The sequence below is a fragment of the Pangasianodon hypophthalmus genome, chromosome 12 (genome assembly GCF_027358585.1).
Source record: "Pangasianodon hypophthalmus isolate fPanHyp1 chromosome 12, fPanHyp1.pri, whole genome shotgun sequence".
Classification (NCBI taxonomy): domain Eukaryota; kingdom Metazoa; phylum Chordata; class Actinopteri; order Siluriformes; family Pangasiidae; genus Pangasianodon; species Pangasianodon hypophthalmus.
The window spans coordinates 16,867,581-16,894,114 of NC_069721.1; the positions used below are offsets into that span (position 1 = coordinate 16,867,581).

A 26,534-nucleotide genomic window follows, 5' to 3' on the forward strand; every position below is an offset into this window, starting at 1 on the left:
CTAAATAATACCTACAATTACAGCAACTTATATATAAATTAATTAAAATATCCTCCAGTGTAATATTATTTAAAAAAAAAAATCACTGAAGGTTATCACTTTTAAAACCCTGGCCTTGTATAATATTTATATTTAATACAAAACACCATATTTTTTTTAAATGAAGATATTTATTAAAAGATCACAAATCAATAGGCAAAAAAATAAAAATCAATGACATCTTCAAAATAGAAAATGTACATTTATAAACTTTTTGAACATTCACAAGTAGCAAATCTTTTCATGAGTAGCTGGCACCAACCAGTACAGGTTTTTAAGTCTGTTCACTCTGTTATTATTATGTGCACAAATATCTGTACATTAGAGAGACTGGGCATATTTCCAAAAACATGGCTAAGGCTGATATGAATGATGGAAGCCCCAGCAACATCTCCAGTGCATGCAAGATCCAACAAAAAGTTTAACCTTTGCATTTGTGAATGTCTTAATCATGCATATATGTCAGCAAAAATTAAATGTACATATATTCATAACATTTTTTTAAAAAAAGGGACAATATTCCATAACTGTACAAAAAGTTGTGCAATCATGCTCCATTACACAAGCTGAGGACATATAATAATGTAAAGAATTGATCAGTGCAAAAAAAAAAAAAAAAACAACAAAAAAAAACTTCTCTGCTGATTACTCCAACATGTCATCTTCCATTATTTCCATACCAGCACTAAAGCAGCAGTTAAAAACTCGCTCAGTTAATACCTGTTTGATATCACTCCCCTGTCTGATACACAGATGCTTACACACACGTTTCAAACTGCCCTGAGGTGGAAACATAGCAGGAGGACAAACACAGTTTGAATACATTCTGTGTATGAACTTGAAGATCTGCCTACAAGTTGAAAAGAGTAGAGTGAAGAAACAAGTCATGATGATCTGCACATATCATCTCTTCAGAGACACAGCAACTGTGTGGAAAAAAGGCCTGCTTAAGTATAATGCACTATCCGTAAAAATATACAGACATGTGTGCGTCGTAAAATAAATAAATAAATAAATAAACTAGATGCAGGAACTATTAAGACTGGTTAAGACTAGCAGGATGGAGTCATGTATAATCATAAGGAATAAGTACTCACAATATATCTATAGTAAAGGTAGCTTAATAGATATGAAAAAGAGCTAACAGGCATGAAGAGCTTCTACTATATGAAGTTCAGAGAGAGGAGAAGTACATGGAAGATTAGAAGTACACGTAGGCAAAATGGCTTAGATGGAAGAAAGTGATACAGGCAAACTGAAGCAATGTTTTAGTGGCCACACAGGCATTAAAGCCACAGTGAGATTTTGCTTGGCCTTAAACAGAACACTACCTCTAAGGAAGGAGAAATGCTGGTCTTTTAAATAAAGCATATTGATCATCACATATTGATCAGTAAAACCCCCTGTATTCTGATTTAAACATTTATATTTACATGTGTTCATTTGGCAGATGCGTTTAGCCAACGTGACTTTCACGTGAGGATTCAGAACCTTGCTCAAGAAGCCCAGAAGTGGTTCTCTGGAGAGCATTAGATTTGATCTTCCGCACAGTCTTCTGATCACTAGCTCAAAACCTTGACTTTGATCACTCAGCCGCTGATGATGTAGAATATTATTGAGGCAATCAGCAAGAGGTAGAACAGCCATAAACTCAATTACACCAGTATAAGCTATGGCAAGACTGAAAATTGTCATATAAGATAGCTCTCTGTGGAAACAAAAGAAACGGTTACAGGTCAGAATTTTAGATAATCAATTTGATATAGTGATCCATCTGATCAAAGGATGTACGAGTAAGCAAAATTTTGGCTCTTATTTTGGCTGACACATATCAAGTCAGAGCATTCGTTAAAAGCAGTTCCATTCTTACAGTGTCGCTTGATAAGCACGCCTTCTTTGATATTAAGAAACTCATTAGAGTTGGTGTAAGTGCAAAACTATCTCTGTGGCAAGCTTTAGACATGAGGTATTTGGAAGGATGTACAAAGACACTGACATTCAAATCTATGTAAAAGATTCCTCAGTATTTGGTGATGCATGGCAATTCATAGGAAATAGAGTGAAGAATCTAACGAGGTGTGTAAGAAATGTACAGCAATATAAAGAAGATAAAACAGCATGTTCCTTCTGCTTTCCACACACTACCTGTAACACTGAGAAAAATCATCCAAAGTCCTATATTTCATTAGCTTATACTTAAAATCTGAGTCAAAACATAATGTGCCTTATCAAACTTCCATACTCGTCTTGCATACCGTTACATTACTAGGTAAGCAGACTGTCCATCTGTAATCATCCTGTCATTTTTGTAACCCCAATTGTACTAAACTCATCCACTTTTATATGCCACTACAGTTTTCTCCTATCCAAACCAGAGGGAGCATGCATACACATAACTCATACCATAAGAGGTAAAGAAAATTTTTTACATGGAAGCTAGTGATGGAGAATAGATGCTGTCTCAGTATTCTGTTGGCTTGAAGTGATGCTGGATGAGAGTTTCTGTGTTAGTGTTAGAGTGAGGCACTGAGGAAAAAAACAAAAAAAAACAATTCCTCTCACTCCACTGCTCATCGATGGGAACAGTGATCTTACAGCAAAAAAGACTTGTGTTACAGCAGCTCAGAAAGGAGAGTTCATTCCCAGCTTCGTCTCAAACTGGAGCTTCTGCCTCTTCTGGTAACGCACACGCACCCTGAAACAGACAAGATATTTTTAGATTACTGCATATAAATCATTACAAGTAATTAACGCACTGTAAAAGCTATGCTCACATCAATATTGCTGAGTCAGACAATTAGAATGAAAACGTTTGACTTCTCTCTTGATCGGATTGGGCCGTACCTGATCTCGTGCAGTTTGACAGCTTCGTTGATCAGCACCACCAGCACAGTGGACAGCGACACCAGCAGCCACACCTCCATGGGCACAAGGCTTAATGTAAAGTCCAGACCTGTCTTGACACTACTTCTGTCTTGCCATAAATTATAATCTATTATAGCCTGCACCACCTGACCCAACAGCCTACAAGAGAGAGGAACAATGAAGAACCAAGTATGTAGTTTAGCATTTAGAGGTGCACTAACATTATATCCATGTCTACATCATATAGACCTTTGACTCACCTGAGAGACACCACTACCATATAACAAGCCTACAAAAACCAACATTTCTGAACTGTAAACTAAGGCGATGAAATGATTCCAATAATCATTTGTGACTAGCCAATAATAAGGTAATTGGTCATAGTTAATTAGAATTTTTTTTTTAAAATTTAAGTGTGAAGAAAGGCTGTCACATTTGTAATGTGAGAAAAACTCAAGTTCTGTGTTAAGAGGTGTGCATCGGGAGCGGGCTCCTGCAGAACGCAACAAAAAAAGTCACAGGAGGAGGAGTTTTATACTTTCTTGTGGATGGTCAGATATGAAGCTCATGGAACACATTCATTAACGTAAGATGGCGCATGTACTGCTTTCATTTATTCATCGTTAGTAACTTCTTTATCCTGTTCAAGGTCACGGTGGTTTAAATTAAAATGCTGTGTATATTTTGAGAAAGAGAACCAAATAAGTTCATCAAAAAATATTGCAGGCATGTGCAAATTGTGGGAATGGACATGTCTCAGTGCCCAGCATTCACCAAACTGAGGTGATCTCATGCATGGAAGCTTCTCTGTATGCTCCTGGATATCTTTCTCTCCAAGCAATTCACAGCACCTTGCACTCTTTGAAATTATCACTGAAACTACACTACCGACTTCACATTCTCTATCAAAGATAGCATTTAAATGCCATCCGATCTTTCCTTTTCTTTATCTTTGGCTGCTGTGCATTAATCTAGTCCAGTCTATTTAAAAAAGGTTGCAAAAAAAAAAAAAATCCAAAATTAAAACTAGTACAAAAAAAAAGGGTGCAACTTGTTTGTCAGTCATAGCAAATAGCAAGCAACTAGCCTAGAGGAGACTGGATGGTTCAAAGGATACAACATGGAAAATGTGTTAATGGCACCAGAAAATAGTAGTATTAAAAATTTACCATGTCTTCATGAACCATGTCATTATGTTACCTTTGGCAGTCCTACAGTTAACACATTCAGACACAAAGCATAATGAAGTGATTTGTCCGTCATGTCATGGGGTTAATAAGAGTTTTTATTAGTCAAATAGTTAGCTGTTATCAGTAGCCACACCTCAGCCTGGGGATTTGTTCCTCTATTATATGTAAGTAGGCTGCATCCTTTCATTTGTCAGCACCTCCAAATATGGAAGCAGCTACATAGATTGAAGAAGTATAAAACCGCATGACTTCCTTTTAAACACCCCTCTACATTAGTCACCTACTCCACACACACGCGCGCGCGTGCGCACACAGGAGTGTTCATGCACACACATGCTGGCACACGCACACGCGCACACACACACACACACACATCTCACCACCACATTCACATGCAATGTGAAACGCAGACACTCACACAAGAGGCACGGTGAGACACCACCATGTGTTGCTGAAAGGATTCTTCCTCCACAGTGGCTGAGAACGGTGCACATAGCTGAGAGAAATAACCACTGAGAAAGAGAGAGAGAGAGAGAGATGAGATAAGAGAGATAAGATGGTAATATCACTTATAAAGAAATTACTCCACAGTGATACTTCAGCATACTCATAATAAGCAGACACTGTAAGCAGGTCTTACCAGTATGCAGAGCCAGGAAGCCTGCCATGACCTTCTGGATGAGCAGCAGACCGTTAGATAACTCACAAAACCACTTTTCAGATGAGCTGCAATCAGGGATAAACAGTTGATTAACATGTTAATCAATAATAAAAGCACTCTTGACTATGATCATCTACAGTGTTCAGTGTGTGTACCAAGCAGTAAAGATGTGGGTACAGTTAACACTGCTGTCATTAACAGCTTTAGCCAACACTGTCTGCAGGGAGAATCCGAATCCCAGCAGGTAAACACACACCGTCAGACCAAACTTGAGCAGGAACCAACCCAGGAAGTACTGCTGGGTCTGGGGAGAGAATAAAATACATTTCATCAAATTAATATTCACTGTGAGACAAAAACACACTGGACTTTATCTAACAAAGTTGCATATGAATAATAGTGTAAATTAACAGTAGTTTTAATATTCATCTGAATATTAAATATTAATATAATACTGAAATCAGCTAAACGAAGTTAAACTACTAGACATACTAAAATAACAACTTGTACTCTCCCTTGGTGCTAATTCGGAGACATTTGTGATGAATAAGGGCTAATCTGACCAGACAGAATCGCAGTGCTCATTCTCCTCGTCATGAGACATGACCAACCTTACGAGGGATGTCATCCAGATTTTTCCCAGTAGCCACTGTCATCACGGAGCTGTCTGGTGGCTTCCCCAAGAAGGACACACTGAGAGACACATGCATATAAATTATGTGTGAAAAACATTAGGTGCCGTGTGGTAACAAAGTATCACCATTTGTGTATCAGTGACAAAAAAGTCTGCTTTCTCTTTCACCTCAGCAGTGGATAACAGAAGCAGGAGAGCCACAAAATGTCTGTTATGTTTAGTGGAGGTGGAAGCTGAGTAAGACAAGCCAAGAACTACCACAAAAAACAAACAAAAAAAACATTGCATTTATAACCAACTCTATAATGAGCAATTTGTATAAAATATAAATACGAATGTTGCAGATTTATTCTATGGTCCCACAGGCAGCAGGTGTGCCAGCTGTACTTACCTGAATGATGACCAGTGTGAGCTGGCACTGCAGCAGGAAGAGGAAGCACTTGCGAATGCCATATGTGGTATGCCTGGCCTACACACAGAACACACAAGCATGCACAACCACTACTTATTTCTCATTTCACACTGTTGATTTCATGTTAGTCACCCAGTTCCCACAAAAACAATACACATTATTGCATTGCAGTGTTGGGCTGTAGTGAGCTATTACAGAGATATATAATAAAAAAAAACACTATATGGCAGCGCTCTGTGACTCTAACACCACTCCACTCCCAATGCTCCGATATACCTTTATTTAAATAAAAAAAAACCTGTGAAAAAACTGTGTTTCTGTTGCTACAGTGCTTTTCCTTTTGGTGGTTCTTGAAGAAAAAAAATGCTGGAATGCAACTCCCGACTAGACTTGACCAGATTGGTGCTGTCCTCCCACAGGGATTCATTTGAAAAATATTGTGCAAAAGTTAAAACACCTGCACACCAAGTGTGACCCTGCATGTGCATCCCATAACTGTGTTCTGTGATCACGTGGTACTTAAAACAACTACTCAGCCTGATCAAATTACATTTTAACTTTTCTATTTAACATGTGATCTTCAATGCCTTCCAAGATTTATTTTAAAATTCTTGAAATTTTGTATCAGTCCCTGTAATATTTGCATGTCAAAAATCGTCCATTTTGATGGACGACTTAAATCCATGTGTGTGTAGACACCCCCATATGTAGAAGAACTCCATGTTCTTGGATGGTTTTAAATACATATGTGTATATCAGTGAGCTCACAAAGTAGACTTGACACCGACAGTCATGGTTTCTTTGTGAAAAGTACAGCAGAGTAATACTTTCCTGTGAAGTTACATGTGGTTAAAGTGCAGCAGTGGTCTAAAGGGAGAGTGTGTCACCTGCTCTATAAGCTTGACCAGGCTGAAGCTTTCTCCCTGGTGTAAGGAGACGGAGCAGCTGAGGCTGTTGAGACGAGCACTAAGCCGCATCGGGGTCAGTTCCTCCATCTCCTCATTCACAACACTGCCAGACGCATAGCCAAACGTCTCCCATGAGCACCGAGACGGGTACAGTGGGTCGAGAGAGATACTACAAGACGCATGCACAGAAACACACAACATATAACACACCATGTTGCACATTATTCAACAAAATTTCTAATTAAAAAAAAAAAAAAAAAAAAGTTGACTCACCTGAGGTCACTCTGTATAAACAGGCAGCTGTTACGGAAGTTAGCTGAGCTCCCCAAACAGCATGTTACCTCTCTATTCTCCTGCATAATCTTCATCATCTCACACATGGCTGTAGTGCACACACAGGCACCCAGACTTTTACAGGTAACAGTTACAATGCAAATTATAAGCCACCAGAATAAGTTAATGCTATGCCACAGTAGTGATCTTTGTCTTTATGAACTCATTGCCATGTAAAAAAAAAAATTAAAATCATATTTTTAGCAATGTAAATCTTAAAACTTCTGTTTTAAAGATTTTATATTTTTAGCACATACAATGAGGTCAAAAGTTTACATCCCCCTTTCAGAATCTGCAAAATGTTCATTATTTTACCAAAATAAGAGGGATCATACAAAATGCACGTTATTGTTTATTTAGTGCGGACCTGAATAAGGTATTTCACATAAAAGATGTTTACATATAGTCCAGAAGAGAAAATAATAGTTGAATTTATAAAAATGACCCCGTTCAAAAGTTTACATCCCCTTGATTCTTAATACTGTGTTGTTACCTGAATGATCCACAGCTGTGTTTTTTTGTTTACTGATAGTTGTTCAAGAGTCCCTTGTTTGTCCTGAACAGTTAAACTGTCTGCTGTTCTTCAGAAAAATCCTTCAGGTCCCACAGATTCTTTGGTTTTCCAGCATTTTTGTGTATTTGAACCCTTTCCAACAATGACTGTATGATTTTGAGATCCATCTTTTCACTATTCAGGTCCGCACTAAATAAACGATAACATGCATTTTGTATGATCCCTCTTATTTTGGTAAAATAATGAAAATTTTGCAGATTCTGAAAGGGGGATTTTGACCTCAACTGTACCTACCAATTAGAATAATAAATTCTAAAGTCAATTCTCTAAAATGAATAAAGTTAACTCGAGAAGGGAAAATGCTACTTAATTTTCTACTGTGACAAACAATAAAGTAACGCTGGAAGAGAGACAGAGAGAGAGAGAGACCCACTTTCAGGAGTGCAGTCAGTGAAAAGGGGCACAAGCAGTGGCACATTGTCAATGTTCTTCAGGTGAGGGCGGACCTGATGGATGCCACGAGGCAGCTTGGCCTACAGAAAAAAAACAAAACAAAGGAAACAGAGAGGAAAGTTTGAATCTCTGAGCTGGATAAATTCCATCACTAAGAGCGCCCCATGTGAGTGCATCAGAGCACAGAGAAAGAAACTGCATACTCTATTGCCGTCAGCGAGGAAGCTGGGCACATCGCTCTCTGTTGCCTGGAAGCTGGCAAGATCTGACTGGCCTTCATCCTCAGCAAGTAACGGGCCCTCAGCATCATCCCGGGAATCTGTGCAGACAGACAATGGATTAAAATCTGATACCCAGTTCATTGACATATTACAGATCCATCTCTCTGGTTAACTAGCAGTTTAAACCTTTTAAATTGTTCCAGACAAATTTGATGTTTAGAACTTCCAATATGGCTTGCATTAATTTGTACCAACAACAGATATTGTTCAATCAGCTGCTACACACACATTCTGCACAGACACACACAGCATACCAGGCAGCAGATCATCATGTAGCGAGCCTGCCTGGCTAGGGCTAGAGGGAGCTCCATCACCATGGCCATCTCCATTAGGGGTCAGAGAGATGTGACAGTTCCAGCCTGTTTCCAAACCCATCTTCTCTGCAAACACCTACACACACACACACCCAATTGGTTTTGGTTTTTATATAAAAATGTAACAAATTATTTGTAATATAAATTTGAGTATGATACAGTATGATTTTGTTAGGTTTTTATTACTGTATTCTTTTATTTATTTGCTTGTTTGTCCCAGTTATAGTCAATTGCAAATTCCCACTCACTAGCTAAATCTACCCTATCACACAAGAGCTACCAAGAGGGAAGAATGGAAGACTTGTGAAGTCACCACGTCTTTTCAAAATGCTGATGAGATGTAACTGAAATTCGAACTTGGGAGCTTGTAGTCTTAGTTTTAGTTACCTATATCAACTCTGGTCCAAAGAGTATCGCATTCAACCATTATGGTTATAAAGACCAAACACTCTATGAATTTTGCCCAAAGAGGCTGCACAGTGTTAGTTTTCCTACTTGACAGTACCTTGCTGCGCAGCTCATCCTCCCTGGAGAAGTAGACAAATCGGATGCAGGCTCCCACCAGGTTCTCAATGAGCCGCACCGTGTCCAAGCGAGCCTGGAACTGTGACGACACCATGCCCATGAAAATCTGCCCGCTCAGGGCCTGAACACAGTCCTCCTTCTCCAAGCCCTCTCCTATGCCCTCTGAAACACACACAGATACACTCAATAGTAAATGAAGGTGATTATATTGAAACAAGTTTGCCACTGCTTAAGACAATGTGTTCCTTGCCTTTAACGTCTGACTGATAATTTGAAGTTTTATTTAGTTTGCATTTAATTTTCATTGCTGCAGCAGTTAGACAGCAGAGTAGCTGAATGCCGTTATTTTAATGTATTCTTGGTTGTTATTTTTTAACAGTGAAAAAAATATACTTTATAGTGCAACATTGAAACTTGTAGCTTGCAACCATTCATGTACAAGCATAAAGGAGGTTAGGGGTGATATAATTTTTTCCATCATAATACTATTATATATTCTGGTGCTACATGTGTAACACTATTCAGTGGAGCCATATTATCAATCTCTAAGATCAGAGGCTCACATTTGTATTCAATATTAAGAAAAAATTTAAGTATTTCATGAAGAAAAGAGAGAAAAATAAAAAGATTGGTACAAAAATATATTGCAATGTCCAAACATGTACATGTTACTTGTATTGGCCAGCCTTAAGGAAGATTAAAATTTGACTCAGCCTACTTCTCCGTCTCTCTCACCATCTGAGCTCCAGCTGTTGCGGCGGCCGCTGTGTTTGATAGGCGTGGTGCTGGGCAGCTCCACTCCGTGGAAGAGTGCTGGGCCAGGCGCCAGCTCCACACACTTCCCATTTAGCTGACTTGACAGCGCCACCTGCATGGGCTTATATGCAAATGCAGAACAGTAACCTGACAGGCACGCACGCTGGTAGAAATCCAGAACCTTCTTCCTGCAGAGAAGGAAAAATAATATTCAGGAAACTGTATGAGACAATATCAAATAGGCACAGACTGAGTGAGTGTGTGAGTGTATCTTGACCTGTCAGAGCCGGAAAGCGGGTAGATGTCTGTTCCGTCCCAGAAGTCAGTGCAGGCCTCCAGGATGAGGTCAGCTGAGCCGTGGGAGAGCATCTGTACATTGTCTGAGAAGAAGTCAAAAGATCAGTGACATGAATGGAGAAATAAGAGAAAACAGGAAAAAGGCAGAGAGAGGCTGAAGCTTTCTCACTGGTTGTGCTGTCTCGCACTAGCAGGCTGATCAGATGACTGATAGGTGGCTGGCGTTTGGTGACATGGTGAACGCGGCGCGTGCATGACTCACTGGCCTTGTCTCCATTAGGCAGCTGGTACAAAGCCAAATGGTTCTCCTGGTTAAAGAGCTCTCGTGCTCCAGGAGTAAAACCTAAACAAGAACAGCAGCAGATAATGGTACTGGGTCAAACAGAGGCAGCACTAATTAAGTGTATCTTTTAAAAGCTAAATATAAACTAAACCAGCACGCAATCAAAAACCGTTAAAAAAAATGAATGGAAAATTTATGATTTAATGCAACAGTCAGTCAGTTAAGCCTTAAATTTAGCCAATTAGCTAACTTTAGCTGGCTCATCAAAGTGTAACTGATTATGTTTAATTAATAGAGAAAGCTTTATATGGGGCTCACGTTTTAACGTGCATTTAAAATTTTTGTACTGAAATACATGAGAATATATACTGTGCTATTATTTAGTTCTTCAACATGTAACATCAGCAGTGCTATAATTCTTAAAGTGAGCAAGTTAACATGTTCTCACCTATGAGGCGAGATAGCTCGCAGAGGCCCCAGGGAACATGCACAGGGAGCACTGCGCCATGACTCTCCTGCAGCGCCAAGTTGGACAGGTGGTCGGAGAATCGGCAGAGCTGCTGCGTGACCGGAGCGTTGCACAGGTTCAGCATGATGTTCAGTCCTAGAGGCTTCAGGGAGGACAGGTGGCCCTGCCAGCCCGAGTCGTCAAACTGAATACTGACAGGGTTCTGCTGGTCCTGAGACAAGCTCAGCATCTCCAGATGATAGTCACACACAAAATCGTCTGCCTCGCACAGATCATCACCAACAACACACAACTGGTGATGCACACAAACACACACACACAAAAAAATGTAAGAAAAATTGTAAGTATGGCATAAAATTCTACAGCTAACAATTATACATCTTTTATTGCATCAGCAATATTAGTGAACCATGAAGTAATACTAATATTAAAAAATATCACCTGACAAAACTGTATTACTCTCTTGTGACTTTTGCACTCTACTGTAGATACCCAAAGTTAACGCAAGAATTTATGACTTTAGAACCAAGTTACAGTCATTGCAATACACAACAGATAAGCCTTGCTACTCCACCGCGCAGTGCTAAATGGAATGGCCTGTGAGGTAAAATTAATATTAATTAATTTATTAATAATACCTGAGCGCTTGTCTCCTCTCCCCCCTCAGTGTCATGGCTGAAGCTGACATTGGAGCCTGACGGGTGTTTGGAGCGTGTGGTCTGAGGACCTCGACGTGTGCGGTGCACATCACAGGAGCGGACTGTATCGTGTGACACCTCACTGGACTCCTGCTCATTAACTAGATGTAGGATAGGTTCACAGGCATGTACGTTGAGGAGAGCCTCACCTTCCTGAGCCTACAGAGAAGACAGATCACAGGCCAGAAAATGAAATCAGCTGGAAACAACACAACCTATTTTTTTCTAAAGTACATAGAAATTCTGAGGTTTCTGAACCCACACAATTACTTACTAAATAACAAAAATCTTACTGCATTACATATGCCTACCCAATTACCTCATCTCTGTCGTCCTCTCCTTCTGTACGACACAAGGAGTTAACAGACAGGTCGTCTCTGAGATCGTCCTGGCTGTCGTGGGGTGGCTCAACACGCCCGCTGAAGAACAGGACTGTCTCTGGACTAGGGTTGGGCCAGGACAGTACACCCTGCTTATCCACACAGCATAGTACCTGTAATGGCAACACACACCGACACGTGTTACTTCGCACTTAACTAAGAGCAGTTTTTAATGGAGAAGATTCCGTGCCAGAGTGAAATGCAATCACATTTGTGAAAAATAAACAAATTTTACAGCATTTCATTAGTGACATACAGAAAACATACCTTGCTGAAAAGTCAAACCTTCACTGCATTGCTCATTGCCTGATCTTTTTTCATGAAAAAAGCCACTTTTAAAAGCAATCTACGCTGCTTGGATTGCATTTCACATTTTGCTCTCGTACAACTTTCTCTGTGGATTCACACTTCATCCAAACTAGTGTCTGTAACTTTGGATTTTTGAGTCAAAACAAAGTCCCTGACATATGACACATGCGGAATAACAATAATAATAATAATAAAAAAGATATTATGCTCTACTCACTGTGACTGAACCCAGGTTGCGCAGCAGGCTTGAGGTATAACACAACGTCTCAGACTCTCCTTTGAGAACACCTACCAAGTGACTCCACACACAGCGCAGCATCTCCTACACACAGACACACACACAGACACACACACAGACACACACACAGACACACACACAGACACACACACAGACACACACACAGACACACACAGATTTTTGGATTGGTTAGTAAAAGTCTGCAGGAGGAAATCTAAAACTGGAGGTTTATAAAAGAGGTGCATGTACCTGGCAGACATCAACAAATCTGGAGATAGAAAGTTCTTTCAGGACAAAGCTGATGCAGAAGAACCGATTAGAATTGTATGAGATAATGATAATGAATCGGCCCTACCCAACCCTACACTGCCACAATATTCACACTGACACTGACTCTTTGCTAATGTCACCTTTTTGATGATTAACTGCTGTACCAAATACACACAAACCTTTTTTTTTTTTTTTTTAGAGAAACCATCAATCACTATCTTTCGAAGCTGACCTGAGGAAATACTTGCGCAAAAATGTCATTAATGGCAAACAGAAGGACGGCAAAACCTCCCTCTGTGTTTATATGTATTTGTGTGTGGGAGGATAATATTCTTACCCCCATCCTTTAATGCACTTGAATCCCAAATGGTGAAAAAGCAAGTTTTCCTTTCCTTGGGCTAAGAAAAGTCAGGTTTCACTGCATGCACATTTTGTTTAAGGCAAGTAATAACTAAATTTTCAGCAGATGTTTTAAGGTTGCCACCTCACAGCTCCAGGATCTCCAGTTCAATCCTGAGCTAGGGTTTCGCACGCTCTCCCCATGTCTGTGTGGGTTTCCTCCGGGTTCTCCGGTTTCCTCCCAAAAACATGCTGGTAGGTAGACTGGCGGTGCGAAATTGCCCCTAGGTGTGAATAAGTGTGTGAATATGTGTGTATGCTGCCCTGGGATGGACTGGCGTCCCGCTTCTGATAAGGATGAAGCAGTTACTGATGATGAATGACTGAATGAATGTTTTATAACTGATTATTAGATGCTACAGAAAATGAAAAAGTTGCTATAAGCTGCTGTAATGTCTGACTACTGATTACTGACTGCTTAATGACACACAACATGGCCACTCAATTTTTGTAGGTAGGTTTTTAGAGATTTTAGATGATTAAATATAAAGGAAAACTTATGACAGAAGCCTAAAACAGAGTTCACAAAGTGAGCAGCAGCTTCACCAAACCAAGTTCATGAATGTAAAAGCATGACAGTTTTTAAACAACTTAAACACTGTATTTTACATACAAACACACTCACATAGCATACCTAATAGATGTACACTTAAGACTTCTGTCCACAGCACTTGCGTGTTTCATGCAAAGTGAACAACTGCATACATACCAAAAGACAGTGCCATTGTCAAGAGCATGAAAGAATGAAGTGAAGATCCCAAACAAGACACTACTGCAGGTATACAAGCAAGTTCATCTATCTATTCATGCATTTATACCATACCAAGAATCACATGAATTTACATCAACTCAAGGTAATGTGATGACAGAGAGCTCATTCCCATGCTGTCATCTCAGGAAATACAGGCAGTAGTGAGAACAGTACAAAAACATGCAGAGTGTGCATGTGACTGGTGCAGGACCTGCATGGGCGCCAAAACTACAAGCTAAAATAAATCAACAAAACACACCTTATAAAACTTAAGCCCTTAGTATGGCAATATCAGTCGAGCAAGATGGAAAGATAAACATTACACAAGCTTAAAGGAACAAAAGAACCAAACAGCAACAAATGCCAGTGTAAGATTACCATATTTTCCAGACAACAAGTCATTCTGGAACTTAAGACAAAACCCTTTAAATTCAATCTGCTTGGAGAAACAAAATGAATACACAGCACGTCACCTCGCAGTACATGTAGTACTAATGAACAGGCATTTTTATTTTACATGTTGTTTTGCTTTAAAAATCTCTATTGGTGTAGCATAGTTTATTTTTTGTCCTGTTAGTGCTGCCGTAGTGCAGCGCTAAATTGTTTCCGGAGCCGAGGCCTTTAATGGAATTCACTTTAGAGCTAGCTTTTGTCTGTCAGATCACTGTTGATCACTATAGTAACGCTAATCTCTGCTACTATGGGTAAGAAATGACTCCTTCGTCTTTCTATTAAAGAAAACAAGCACAACACCTTCTGGCAATAAATGCTTACTGTAAAACACTAATAATAAGTTTGATCTTACAGTCTTATAAGTTTGATTCAATTAGTACTGCCATTTTTAATCAGCTTATATACTTAAAACAAGATGATGTTTACAGTTGTTACTTAAGTTACACGTACTAATAGGCCACATAGCCATCTAGTTTTCTTGATTAGATTCTGTAATTGAATCAAATTTCCCACACTTCTAATCACTGTACAAGTCAAAGGAGCCGGTCAGGGACCAAAAAAAGTGTCTTTTAGTCCAGAAAATATGGTAACCCACTATTTCTGTGTGTAAATACATAAGCAATGGCTGAGAAAGGAAAAAATAATATACGATGCTGCTGGTGGTGATGGTGGTTCTATCCAGAGTGGGGAAACGAAAGGAGAGGGTGAGAAGGAGGAATACAGAGGATGTACCTGGGAGGACACCACTTCCGTGTAGCTGCTTAGAGTGTCCTCAGAGAACTTAGCCAGCTGGGACGAGAGAAGAGGTGGATTAAATCCTGCCTGGAGGCGCCAGTGTCTCTAGTCGCTCACCTTTGCTCTCAAGGAACACACTAAACCTTCATAGTACTCACCCAAGCTGAACTCATCAACTCACATTTAGCATGGTTAATACACATGCCACACACATCATACAGGGGCCGTGTTAACGAGGAGCTAGAACGTGAGATTTATTAGGAGAAAGTGTTAAAGCCGCTGTCAACTTACTTTCATAATCAGCTTCATATTATTAGCTATGGTTTCTGCGGTCAGCCTACTGCTGACTATAGAAAAAGAACAATGTCGGACTTTTCAGCAGATTTTTTTTGTATTTCCTTTTTCCCTCCGCTGTTTCTGTCTGCCTGGTTTGACCTAGGCAGGGCTACATTGTGGGTAGGTGATGTCAGGTAGTCCATGTACGAATGAGATTTAGCAATATGCTTGACAGTCTTTATCACAGCCACAGGAAGTGAAGTTACTTTTTTACCACTCACTATATTCCCCATGAACAAAAGTATATGACGCTATGTATTTTAGCATGCTATGTACACTATTTTAGCACAGCAGAGTTCAGGTGATCTTGTTTTTTAAATAAAGTGAGAAACTACAAAGGGATAACTACAATCTTCAACAGCTGCTCATGATATATCATCTGTCTGTAAAAGGCAGGCCTGTGACTAATTATGCTGTACCTGCTGTGAATGCCATTAGTGTGATAACAGGCTGTTAAATGTAAGAACAACAAACTTCCTTCTACACCTAAAGCCCTAACTGTACTGTTGCAATATGATGCTATGCTATGATTGCTGTAGCTAAAAGCATGTATAACCCACAATCTTACAATGCCCTTAAAATTATGTACAAAATACGGTGATGTTATTTGACTCATGTCTTGTATAGAAACACAGGCACTGCGGAAGCCTGGCGTTTCTTTTTTTTTTTTTTTTTTTTTTAGCACCAGCACTCATGCAGGGTTGTTTATGCTACTGTCGAGATGCCACTGTCAATCATTACGCATCATCATACACTACATGGCCAAAAGTCTGTGGACACCTGACCATCACACCTATATGTACTTCCTGAACATACCATTCCAGATTTAGTCCCTGCTTTTTCTGTTATAATAACCTCCACTCTTCTGGGAAGGCTTTCCACTAGATTTTGGAGCGTGGCTGTGGGGATTTGTGTTCATTCAGCCACAAGAGCGTTAGTGAGGTCGGGCACTGATTTCGGGTGAGGAGGCCTGGCGTGCAATCGGCGTTCCAGTTCATCCCAAAGATAGGGTTGAGGTCAGGGCTCTGTGCAGGCCACTCGAGTTCTTCATCTCCAGCCTGGGCAAACCATGTCTTCATTTACTTCGCTTTGTGCACAGAGACATTGTCATGCTAGAACAGGTTTGGGCCTCTTAGTTCCAGTGAAGGGAAATCTTAATGCTACACCATACAACGGCATTCTATCCAATTGTGTGCTTCCAACTTTGTGGCAACAGTTTAGGGAAGGACCACATACGGGTGTGATAGTCAGGTGTCCACAGAATTTTTGCCATAGTGTATAATATAATATATCTGACACAGCCACACAGCTGTATACAACTGTACTCTTGGTTAAAGCTCATTAAGTGGCAGTATCATGTCTAAGGTCTTTGTATCAAAGAGAATGTTGTAACCACGCTGACAGAGGCTTGGTCTTAGTGAATTACAGCAATGAAGTGGGCTCACCAGGCCTGTTGGAGAGTTGCGGCTGAATTCTGCTAATACTCGTGCCTCTCCATAAGCGATGACCAGGACCCACATGACAGGAAACAGCAGAGGTAGAATGGGCAGCACTCCCATCATCTACATACCACAGGAAGAGAGAACAACAACCATCAACACACCAACACATACTACCACAATGGAGAAGCCTAGCGCTAGAATCTCATATAGGACTAGCTGAGAACAAGAGATTTACCTGCAGCTGAAAGAAGTTGAATTGCCCTGGCGTTAGACCAGGAGTGCCACAAAAATAGCGGATTGTATTCACAGTAAAAAATGCCACCTAGAAAAAAAGAAGCAGTAATCTGTAGAAAAATTTTAAAAGTATATTAATAGTGAACAATGGATTTCTGGAAGATTCTTTGATTTACCAGCACAGCAGGGCAGGCAAACTTCGCTATAAGGGACTGCACCGTGAAGCGTTCATTATCGAGAGCTGTGACTGGTCGAGAGAGAGCGAGATCAAGACTGTTCCTGTTGGGGGAGAGAGGTGGTTCAGTCAGACCACAAAAATCATATAGTCTCATGCTACATGCTCTCTGTATGCAGTGTGACTACATACTCTCCCCATGCCTTTAGTGGTCTGTCTGTAACAGATCTGGGGGGGGGGGCTTTTGCATGAAAGTGTGGCTTTCAAATGAATATATCTTGGTAACTTGCATAGAGAGTTGAATGTTTTAATGTTATAACATCTGCAGTTCAGTTAGTCTTTCACTCACCATAAGCTCTGGCAATGTAATTTCCTTTATTCTTATACTTATATTCGTGTAGTTTTGGAATAAGCAAGACAAATCCTCATATATGGTTGAACAAGAGCAACATGATATAGAGCTAGCTTTCGGTATGCACCTACCCTTAACAATATTACCCAATGGCAATCACACACACAACAACATTTAAATATGCATGCGCACATTTATCAGAGATCACTAATACAATACAAGGCCATATTTTAGTAGCACATTAATCTTTGTTTTCTGTTGGGAATTACCTGATATTGTCAAGAATGGGTGTGCGTACCACCCTGAAAAGGCGGTGCTGCTGGGGGCTGTGTGGTCCCTTTCTGTTATTTCCTCGAGGGGAGGGAGGAGGGGAGAATGGTGGAAACAGATCTCCGGGCTCCAGAACAATGTGTTCATCATCCTAGTAACAGGCATGTCAAGGTGAGAGCGGCAGGAAAGGTCATACAACAAACATGTCTCCCGGGTGGTGCATAGTGCAATATCGCTATATCAAATCAGCTAACACACACACAAAAAAAACCTTAAACCGCAGGAAATTAGACACTAACACAAACTCACCTTAATGCCTCTAAGAGAGACGAATGCTTCTTGGCCTGGCCTGAGAGCAATCACATCACCCTCCACCAACAGACTGACGGGCAGGTTAACCAACTGCTCGTCACGGTATGTCCAGTGCAGAGACCAGGACGGTGAGGAAGGTGTGTACAAGTCAGGGTATCGAGAAGAGGCCCATCTGATTGGCTGTCCTCCACTCCCTTCCAAGTGAGCTGGTAAGATTGTGTAGAAAATAATGTCAAAATGTAAGTTCTTTAAATGTTTCCAGGTGATTCCTTAAAACCTTTCGATAGTTGTATAATATAAACAGATTATGCATGCCTCAAAACATGAAGACTGTGTACAGGGCATTACTGATAGTTTACATTAGACCATTCCTCACCATTCAGATCTGAAATGATGGATTTCAGTCGCCGCAACATCTCGCTCTTCTTCAGTCTCTGCTGACGTCCAATAAGGATGAGGTTGAGCAGCAGCAGGAGAAAGAGCGCTCCTGCATTCACCAATTCTATGCCTTCACTGATCAGACAGAGGACAGTAAGTTATATAAAAGCAACCGTGAATTAAACTGTATTTGTTCTTTTAAAGAACATGTTGCTTTTGAAGTCAAGTGTCTCATATCAGCCCCTTGCTCCCACTGTAGAATACTAAGGCACATTCATCCCTTAATTCCACAATGCAAATTAAAATGTCTGCACTGACACAATTAAGTGCATTATAGGGACAGAGGAGACATTTATACAGTTAGAAATAGTGATTCTTCAATCAACGTACTGATAAAAATACATGTTAAAAAATTACAAAATAAAAAAAAAAATCATCCTAAATCATTTCACCAACTAAATCTAACCAACCACACTATAAAACTGCAAAGTGGCTTATTAATAATAGCATCTTTACTTAGAAATATAAATAAATATTGGACTCACTTATTTTCAGCAAAAAGTGAAAAAAAAATTAAATAAATAAATAAATAAACACACAAAAATATGTTAATATTTAAACTGCAGTGGCAGAATAGTCTCCCACTTCAATAACTGGATAACACACATTACTTTTTCTTGAAGATTTTCAAAGTACAAATGTGGATGCCTTCTGAATTTCAACATATGTAATATATTCTTGTCATATGTTTCTAACATCTGTGTAAGCAGTCAGCTATCCAGAAGTTAGTGTACTGCTATTGTACACAAGTAAAACCTGTTTGTTTATAGTTGACATGATGCAAAATTTCCTACATAAACTGGGTGCCCATATTTATGGTCCATATTTACCCCATTTATGGTCCAATCAGTTCACTTGCTTGTGCATGTTATAACAGTTCACAACATCCAGAAGCAGGTGGATTTGAGACACACCCTCAGCCTAACTCACCTGCCCTTTGGCTGCTTGCCATAGCAACACAGCAAACCCAACACCACAAGCAACGTGAAAGCAGCTCCAGGCCAATGGAAGCAGGAGTGACGGTCATTATGGTGGAGGAAACACCTCGCCCACAGCTCCTGCATGAATCAACTATACAGCTGAAACCATCTACACATATGGTATACATAATGCCACAAAATATAATAGACCTGGAGTGAATTACCTGGATGGTGGATCTACGCTGGCTGAGCTTCTGATGCTGCTCCACTAGGCTGGAGAGCTGATCCCGGAGTGTTCCTAAAGCCTGGGCCGTGGTCAGACCCAGCGGAGTCACTCCTTCCTCCTTAAATAAAGGGCAATAATAATAATCACTGCATTAAGTACTTCATCATGACACTATTCCCCTATTGGACTGATTTACTGCATCACAGTCTTGTCGTATTTAATGCAGCAAGCAAATGTCTAATTATACACATGTATACAGGAAAAATTAGCTGTATCCTGGATATAGACCATGTTTATATTTTACTTATTTTGAGATAAAAATGCCAAATATGAGGCATGGAGACTTTGGAACTATTCAATAAGAGTCATGTTTCACAAAACATTTCATGACATACAATATGTGCAATAATTAGTTTTACTAACAAATTGGAGGCATCTCATGGAAAAATATATATTCCATATTCTTATTCAATATTCATGAAAGTATTTAACAATGAAAAGAAGGAAAAATGAAACCAAATAGTAATATACAGCAAAGAAATATTGTCCAGCGATACCTTATATATTACGTCTTCATGTTGTCGATATACTTTGATGCATGTACATGTACCAATATTCAAGAAAGCACTTCATCTAGCTGGATGAACTGAGAACTTTCTCTATTTGGGAAGTTACCCCACACACGGACTTACATAAGAGTGTGTAGGAGTTTAGTTAAACTTTATTTATTCATGTAGGCAGTGGATTTAAGATTCTTTAGTCAGACCTTTCTCTATTTATTAGAAAAAGGCCTACAACAAAAATAAAACGTGGGTGAATACACACAGGATTTTGATGCATGGTAGAAAAATCGAACACATCTGCAATGAAGAGTGCACAGCAACTGCTTTTGCAATTCAATGTTGCAAGGCTATATGCAATGTATAAGTGAACACGCATTGAATTTCAGTGCACATCTCAGGAATTGCACATCTTTGGATGTTTCATGGTCAGAGCAAGGCCATGAGAGAGAGAAAAAAAAAAAAGGAAGAAGCTTCACTATTCATGCCTGCCTGATAAGGCCAAAAAGAGGAGAGTGTTCCCACAGTATCCTCTTGCGCCCCTTTGTAATCTCACTCCCACTTGTGTATTAGCCATGCTCGTACTGGAGCCACAGAGCAACCATCTATAAATAAACCCAACAGTTTCCCACAGCAGCTGGAGAGAGACTGAATTAAAGCCCTCACACTGAGGAAAGATGTGCAAACATCTGAAGGTCTGCCGCCTGCCTAGGCTCCTTACACACTCGCTTACTCTTTTGTTGCCTCTCTCACATACATACTATAATAAACAATTTCACAAGACATATTATCGCCATAAAAAAAAAAAAAAAAAAAAAAAAAAAACTAGAAGCATTCAAGGCTGAATGTGTCGTCCTCTTTGAATGGCAGGAAGGTAAAGACACTTGAGGTGAATAACAAGCACAGCTTTTCTACAGGATGGCAGCATGCTGGCGCTTCTAACACACAGCCTACTCACATAATGCTTCCAGAACTGAGCTGCATCTTTCAGGATCATGGCCAAGTCCGTGTGTGAGGCTGTATAGCCGACGCGACACTGTGTGCGGAGTGTGTGCGAGTAGGTCAGGACAGGGTGTTGGACAAAGCGGGGGCTGCTGGATAATGTATGCTGCTGTTTCAGCATCCAGACTGTGAGGTCCAGCCACTATGTCTCTGAGCGATGAGTCGCTCCACTCTAGCAAAATGTGCAGAATGCCAAAACTTACAGTCTCCACTTTTCAGCGGATAGTATTGATCTAATGTGCAGTGTTAGTGTAAAATAAAACCACCTATGGTAAAAAAAACAAAAAAAAAACAAAAACTGACTGTACAGAATAATGAAACGGTGCTGTGAGTAGTGATGCTGCCACTGCTTCATAAAGTTTGGCCATCTTGCACGTAAATCATGCGGTGGTGAGAAGCTTTTAGGATGAACAGAGGGATGCACAGACTGCGAAAAAAAAAAAAAGAACGGCTCAGACAGGCCAATAAATAGACGCCCTTACGCCTCTGCATTGCAAACATTCACCCGTTTCAGCAAACGCAGCACTTTGCTGTCTCAGCGGCGGCGCTGTGGGCTGGAAAGCAAGCAAGGGACAGACAGCATCCTCAGTGACCCCTGTGTCCCAGACGCAGCTCCAACAAGCATCAGTCACGCCGGACCTCACCTTTACTGCTCTGCCTTCTCACAACTCAGAAATCAATCAGTAAGCATTAGACTAACAAGCTGAGGATTTGCACAAGTGATACGAAGCTTCAAGAGCACTCAAATTAAATTAATGATGAAATTCTCTTTTCTCCACCCTGATGAGAAATAATACAGGCTGAACTAAGCACATGCAAAAGGTCTTGCTGTAATCTCTCATTTCTTCAGACTTCATATATGAGCCGAACATGTCCACTTTTGGTAGATGATGTGAGGTGGATCAACATTCTCATTTATTAATTGTGCCTTTGCTGTCATGTTTTTTTAATCTAAATGTTTAATCTAAATATTCAGAATAGAGAATAAGCAACCATGTAAAAATCAGATTTTTCAAGTTTGCAAGACAGTAATTCAGATAAGTTTTAAATCCAGACTTTCTCTTATCAACAAATCAACAAGTAGCGAACAAGGATCAAAACTCTGCTGTGTGGAGAAGTCGAATGTTTACAGATCAGTAAAGGACTGATACAGAAAGCAGAAGTGGCACTGGGAAAAGCTGATCAGACAAAACTGTAAACTCAGGCTGCATAGCAAATGTGTAATGGTGCATCACAGTTAGGGCTCTGGATTACTGATCAGAAAGTTGTGAATTGAATCACAGTACAGCCAAGCTGTCACTGTCGGGCCTCTGAGCAAGCCCTGACCTTTCAACTGCTCAGCTCAATTGTGAGCTGCTTTGAATAAAAGTGAACAAATGAATAAATGTAAATGTAAATGCAAAGCTATCACGTGCCCTCATCCCCAGAGTGGAGGCGGCTCAGGAACTCACCTGCATCTTATCGTGCAGCTCCATGGTGACCCGTGCTCTCTCACCATGCTCCGGGAGGAGACGCGACGCTGGTCGTCAGGGCCGAGTCCCGTCCTGCTGCAGGTAAACACGTCCGCCGGCCCCCAAACACTAATCCTAACAGCACTGCCAGTGTGAAAGGAGAAAAAACAACCTCGCTCTGAGAGACAGGGTGCATCCAGCGAGCGGCAACCGCAGCTGCTGCTTCTGCTTCCACTACAGTGCTTTCTAATGAGCCAGAATTATTCTCATGGGCCGATACCACTAATCTGTGGAAAAAAAAAATAGAATGACATCAGCTTGTGCAATTAAATGTAGTCCAGGGTAAAAAACTAGCTAATGTATAATTTTTAAAATGTGAAAAGTTAAAATCTTATATGTGATTGAATTATGCCATATGTCTTCAAGAAGCAAAAAATTCCACATCCACTGAAGAGTAGGAATACACAGCTCTCCTCTTTCCATTTTAGCATGTTATCAATATGAGAGGTCTGAATATTAGCCAACACGTGATAGACTTCTTCAGGGAAGCTAAGACAATTCTCAGCAAACTTCTATTGCCAAGTTTTGCAAAATATCAGAAGCACAAAGAAGACATGCGTTAAATCAAGTTGTGCTCCGCGTTCACGTGCCAGATCTGCGCCATGACTATACCAGGCACCCAAGACAGACTATTAGCTTTTTTTTAAAATTCATAGTTAAGAATTAGGTAGGTTTAGTATGTTTATTAAATATTTAGATAGCAAGTGTTTGAGAAAATGGTTAACTATCTCATTTCTCCCGTCGACTGACAAGAAAAAGAAAGAAGACCCTACTGAATTTCACTAAGCAAATTTATTACTTGCGTCTGCATATGTTTAAATGTTGCTTCATGGTGTTTCATGCTTTCACCAGCTGCTCCACTACACGCGTCGACAAATTTGTACTAGATAGATAAATTATCTTGTGTGATGACAGGCAAACATTTTTACAAATCAGCAACATGCAGGGACGTGGAAATGATGAGCAACTTGAGAAAAAATACAGAACCGTGCAGCGCAAAAATGGCATGCATATGCACTAATAGTATGCCAGACAAAAAAAATAAATAAAGACGCAGCCATTAAAGAGATTATCAGGAAAGAATAACAAGAACTACGGATACACAGAATCTTCCTCAGGCCTGGAATTTGAATATTCCTTATTTTCATTAGTTCGTTCGTTCACTTAGATAATTGGCCTGTCATACTTCAGGGTTAGGTTATCTTATTCTGTAGGTTTCTGCACATCCAAAATATGAGACTAAACAAGCACACTAGTGTTTTCACTTGATCGATGGGCTAGTTAATGAATTTATGATTTGTGACTTATGAAAAGGCTTTTCACTACTTATAATGTGTTACTGAACTGAATTTGATTCTGTGTCCCAAAAATTGATACTCCGGTAAACTTTTGCATCTTTATAAATACTTTATAGCCAATAGGAATAATATTGATGCGGAAAAAAAAAATGTTTGTATGTCAGTAAAGAAAGCAGAATATTACATAAGAGACACTTTTCAGACAAAAAACATAATGAAGGCTGCAGGGTTTTTCTGCAAAAATAAGAAGCAAGTGTGACAGTCAAAGTTACCAGAAGAACTGTGGCTGCTTCTGCAAGATGCTCAGTAACACTTACAGCTAATTTCCTTATAAAACTGCACACACTGTACCTGAGACTACTATTTATTTATTTTTTTTTTAAAAAGCGAAGGATCATCACACCCAATATTGACTTTGTTTCATTTATTACTGTTTACTGCTCTTTATAGTATTTTTTAAAATGTAGACACATTTAATTTCATTATTTTTGAAGGCATCTTTGCTCTACAGCATTTCTTTACATGTGCCTAAGACTTTTCGCACAGTACTGTACACACACACACACACACACACACACACACACAGACAGACAATTTACAATACAAAATAATTACACACCATTAGAGAGTATACAGTATTTCTCAGCCACAGCTTTGGTTCAGTACAAAGTGTAAGCTGTCAGCAAGTTAACTACTGTTTGGAAATCTAGTGTTTCTTTTAAATACATACCAACCATTACTGCACTGCATTACATTACATTAAACTATATTCCATTATATAAACTAAACAAAGGTAGAGTGCATGAACACAGCCAAGAGCAAGAAGACTTCACTGAGCTGTTTTCCTCTGCACTCACCTGAATCATACACACTCACTACTGACTTGTCCTGACTTGCTGCCTTTTCTAAATAGCTAGTTACAAGTTACAACATGCCTACAAAACTAGATGCTTTTTAAAAATATCCTGTGTACATCTGGCCAGCTGTGGCACCTCTGAAATAACTACTTAACCCATATCATAGAAACATATGTAGCTTTGTAACTGAGGTAACAAACAGCACTCCAGTAGCTGACTAGCTAGCTAGCTAAGGCAATGTTACAGATACATACGTTTAATGTTTACAACTTAGAAAGACTTTAAAACTAAAAAGAAACTACTTAACAAGAAGATAACTCGCTTTTCAATTCGTACAAGTAAATATTCAGAATATTTACTTCTTCTTGCTGGTCACTCGGCTTTGTACTGTAGTATTACTAACCTGCACCGTAGCCATGTCCCAAATGTACCTCTGCCTGATATGTAGTGCACATTATAGACAGTATTTCGTAACCTATTTCATAAGTGGCCCTAGATTCTGAATAAGGCGCCGTTTAGACGTCTCCCCGTCCGTATCTGCTCGCGAGGAGCCACTTCCCAGCTCCAGGGTTTATAATGTAACTGCTAATTGATGCTGCGTTGGCAATACAGAACAAGCAAAAAGAAAAAAAACCGACTTCTCCAAATAGTGTTAACTTACAGAACAGAGTAGTTACATCATGAATAAATCGTAGCATCATCCGTCAGTCTCACAGCTGAACTACTGCCGTATGTCTGTCCCCAAAACCTTGGACTCCACTCCCTCCAGACGGCCATGTTACAAATTCTACAGGGCTTGACTGTTTTTTTCTTGCGTGTGCAACTGAGCAGGAACGGCATTGGCCAAGATCTGTGAAAAGGCGGGACTTTAATTCTGTTTTCTAGTCTGATTGGTCTGAAAGAGGAAGGCGTAAATTTAGCGACGTCACGTACAGTTGCGGCAGATGTATGTTGAATTCTCGAATCTGATTGGTCAGAAGGTTTTGCGTAATATCCTATAGCAACAGCTCAGACAGTAGTTCCGGCTGCGAGGCAAATCACAGGTTCATATTAATGCGCTCATACCAATATGTTATTGTTTGTCCTAGTAACAACTAACACACAGACTTGTACGGCGGACGCGTCACATAAACGGATTGAAATGTGTGTGTAATTGTTGATACGGTTACGTTTTCTTTGAGAGATTTTTTAAAGCATTTTTGAAAGGAGTCTCCAGTGTCAGTGCTTTGTAACAGTCTGAGATAAAGCTGTCACGTTAGGTTTAAGTAAGTTTTCCAACATGGGAGAATTTGGGACAGAGGATTTTGCACTTTGTGGGTTCTAACGAGACGCTGCTGTTTTTGTCTTTTTAACTTAAAAAGTGTGAAAAAAAGATAAGCTGGTGTGTGTTTGTAGCTGAAATAATGTAAATAATAGTAGGAACTACATTGTCTT

At 39.9% G+C, this 26,534-nt stretch overlaps 1 protein-coding gene across 5 annotated transcripts; it reads right to left on the reverse strand.

Annotated features, from left to right (window-relative positions):
• Nucleotides 1–148: 148 nt before the first annotated feature.
• tmem94 (transmembrane protein 94) lies at nucleotides 149–25,915 on the reverse strand. 5 transcript variants are annotated; one of them, XR_008302870.1, is made up of 33 exons: nucleotides 25,762–25,915; nucleotides 22,886–23,172; nucleotides 19,871–19,990; nucleotides 19,657–19,784; nucleotides 18,665–18,801; nucleotides 18,286–18,494; nucleotides 17,976–18,127; nucleotides 17,356–17,458; nucleotides 17,181–17,267; nucleotides 16,949–17,065; nucleotides 15,165–15,221; nucleotides 12,539–12,643; nucleotides 11,952–12,125; nucleotides 11,573–11,791; nucleotides 10,914–11,226; nucleotides 10,352–10,525; nucleotides 10,163–10,265; nucleotides 9,865–10,073; nucleotides 9,110–9,291; nucleotides 8,545–8,680; nucleotides 8,213–8,328; nucleotides 7,990–8,089; nucleotides 6,983–7,091; nucleotides 6,689–6,878; nucleotides 5,781–5,858; nucleotides 5,558–5,643; nucleotides 5,367–5,448; nucleotides 4,911–5,059; nucleotides 4,735–4,820; nucleotides 4,513–4,606; nucleotides 2,884–3,063; nucleotides 2,469–2,734; nucleotides 149–1,747 (listed from the first exon to the last, which is right to left on the reverse strand). XR_008302870.1 is itself a non-coding variant. In XM_053238429.1 (33 exons), the coding sequence occupies exons 2-32, from the start codon at nucleotides 22,907–22,909 to the stop codon at nucleotides 2,662–2,664; spliced, it is 4,092 nt and encodes a 1,363-aa protein (XP_053094404.1). In that variant the 5' UTR covers nucleotides 22,910–23,172; nucleotides 25,762–25,915; the 3' UTR covers nucleotides 149–1,747; nucleotides 2,635–2,661. The 5 variants fall into 5 exon arrangements, 4 of the variants coding, with proteins under 4 accessions (XP_053094404.1, XP_026770541.2, XP_053094403.1 ...); XM_053238429.1 differs by having other exon boundaries at nucleotides 2,635–2,734; XM_026914740.3 differs by having other exon boundaries at nucleotides 151–2,734.
• Between the last annotated feature and the right edge of the window lie 619 nt (nucleotides 25,916–26,534).

Bases quoted from the DNA above. Each gene is read 5' to 3' on its own strand.
- tmem94 (XM_053238429.1), bottom strand. From the start codon at position 22,909: ATGGAGCTGCACGATAAGATGCAG. The intron at 18,802-19,656 runs GTGAGTTAGGCT...CTGTCTGATCAG, and splicing joins GGCAAGCAGCCAAAGGGCAG to TGAAGGCATAGAATTGGTGA. The intron at 18,495-18,664 runs GTGAGGAATGGT...CAATCTTACCAG, and splicing joins CATCATTTCAGATCTGAATG to CTCACTTGGAAGGGAGTGGA.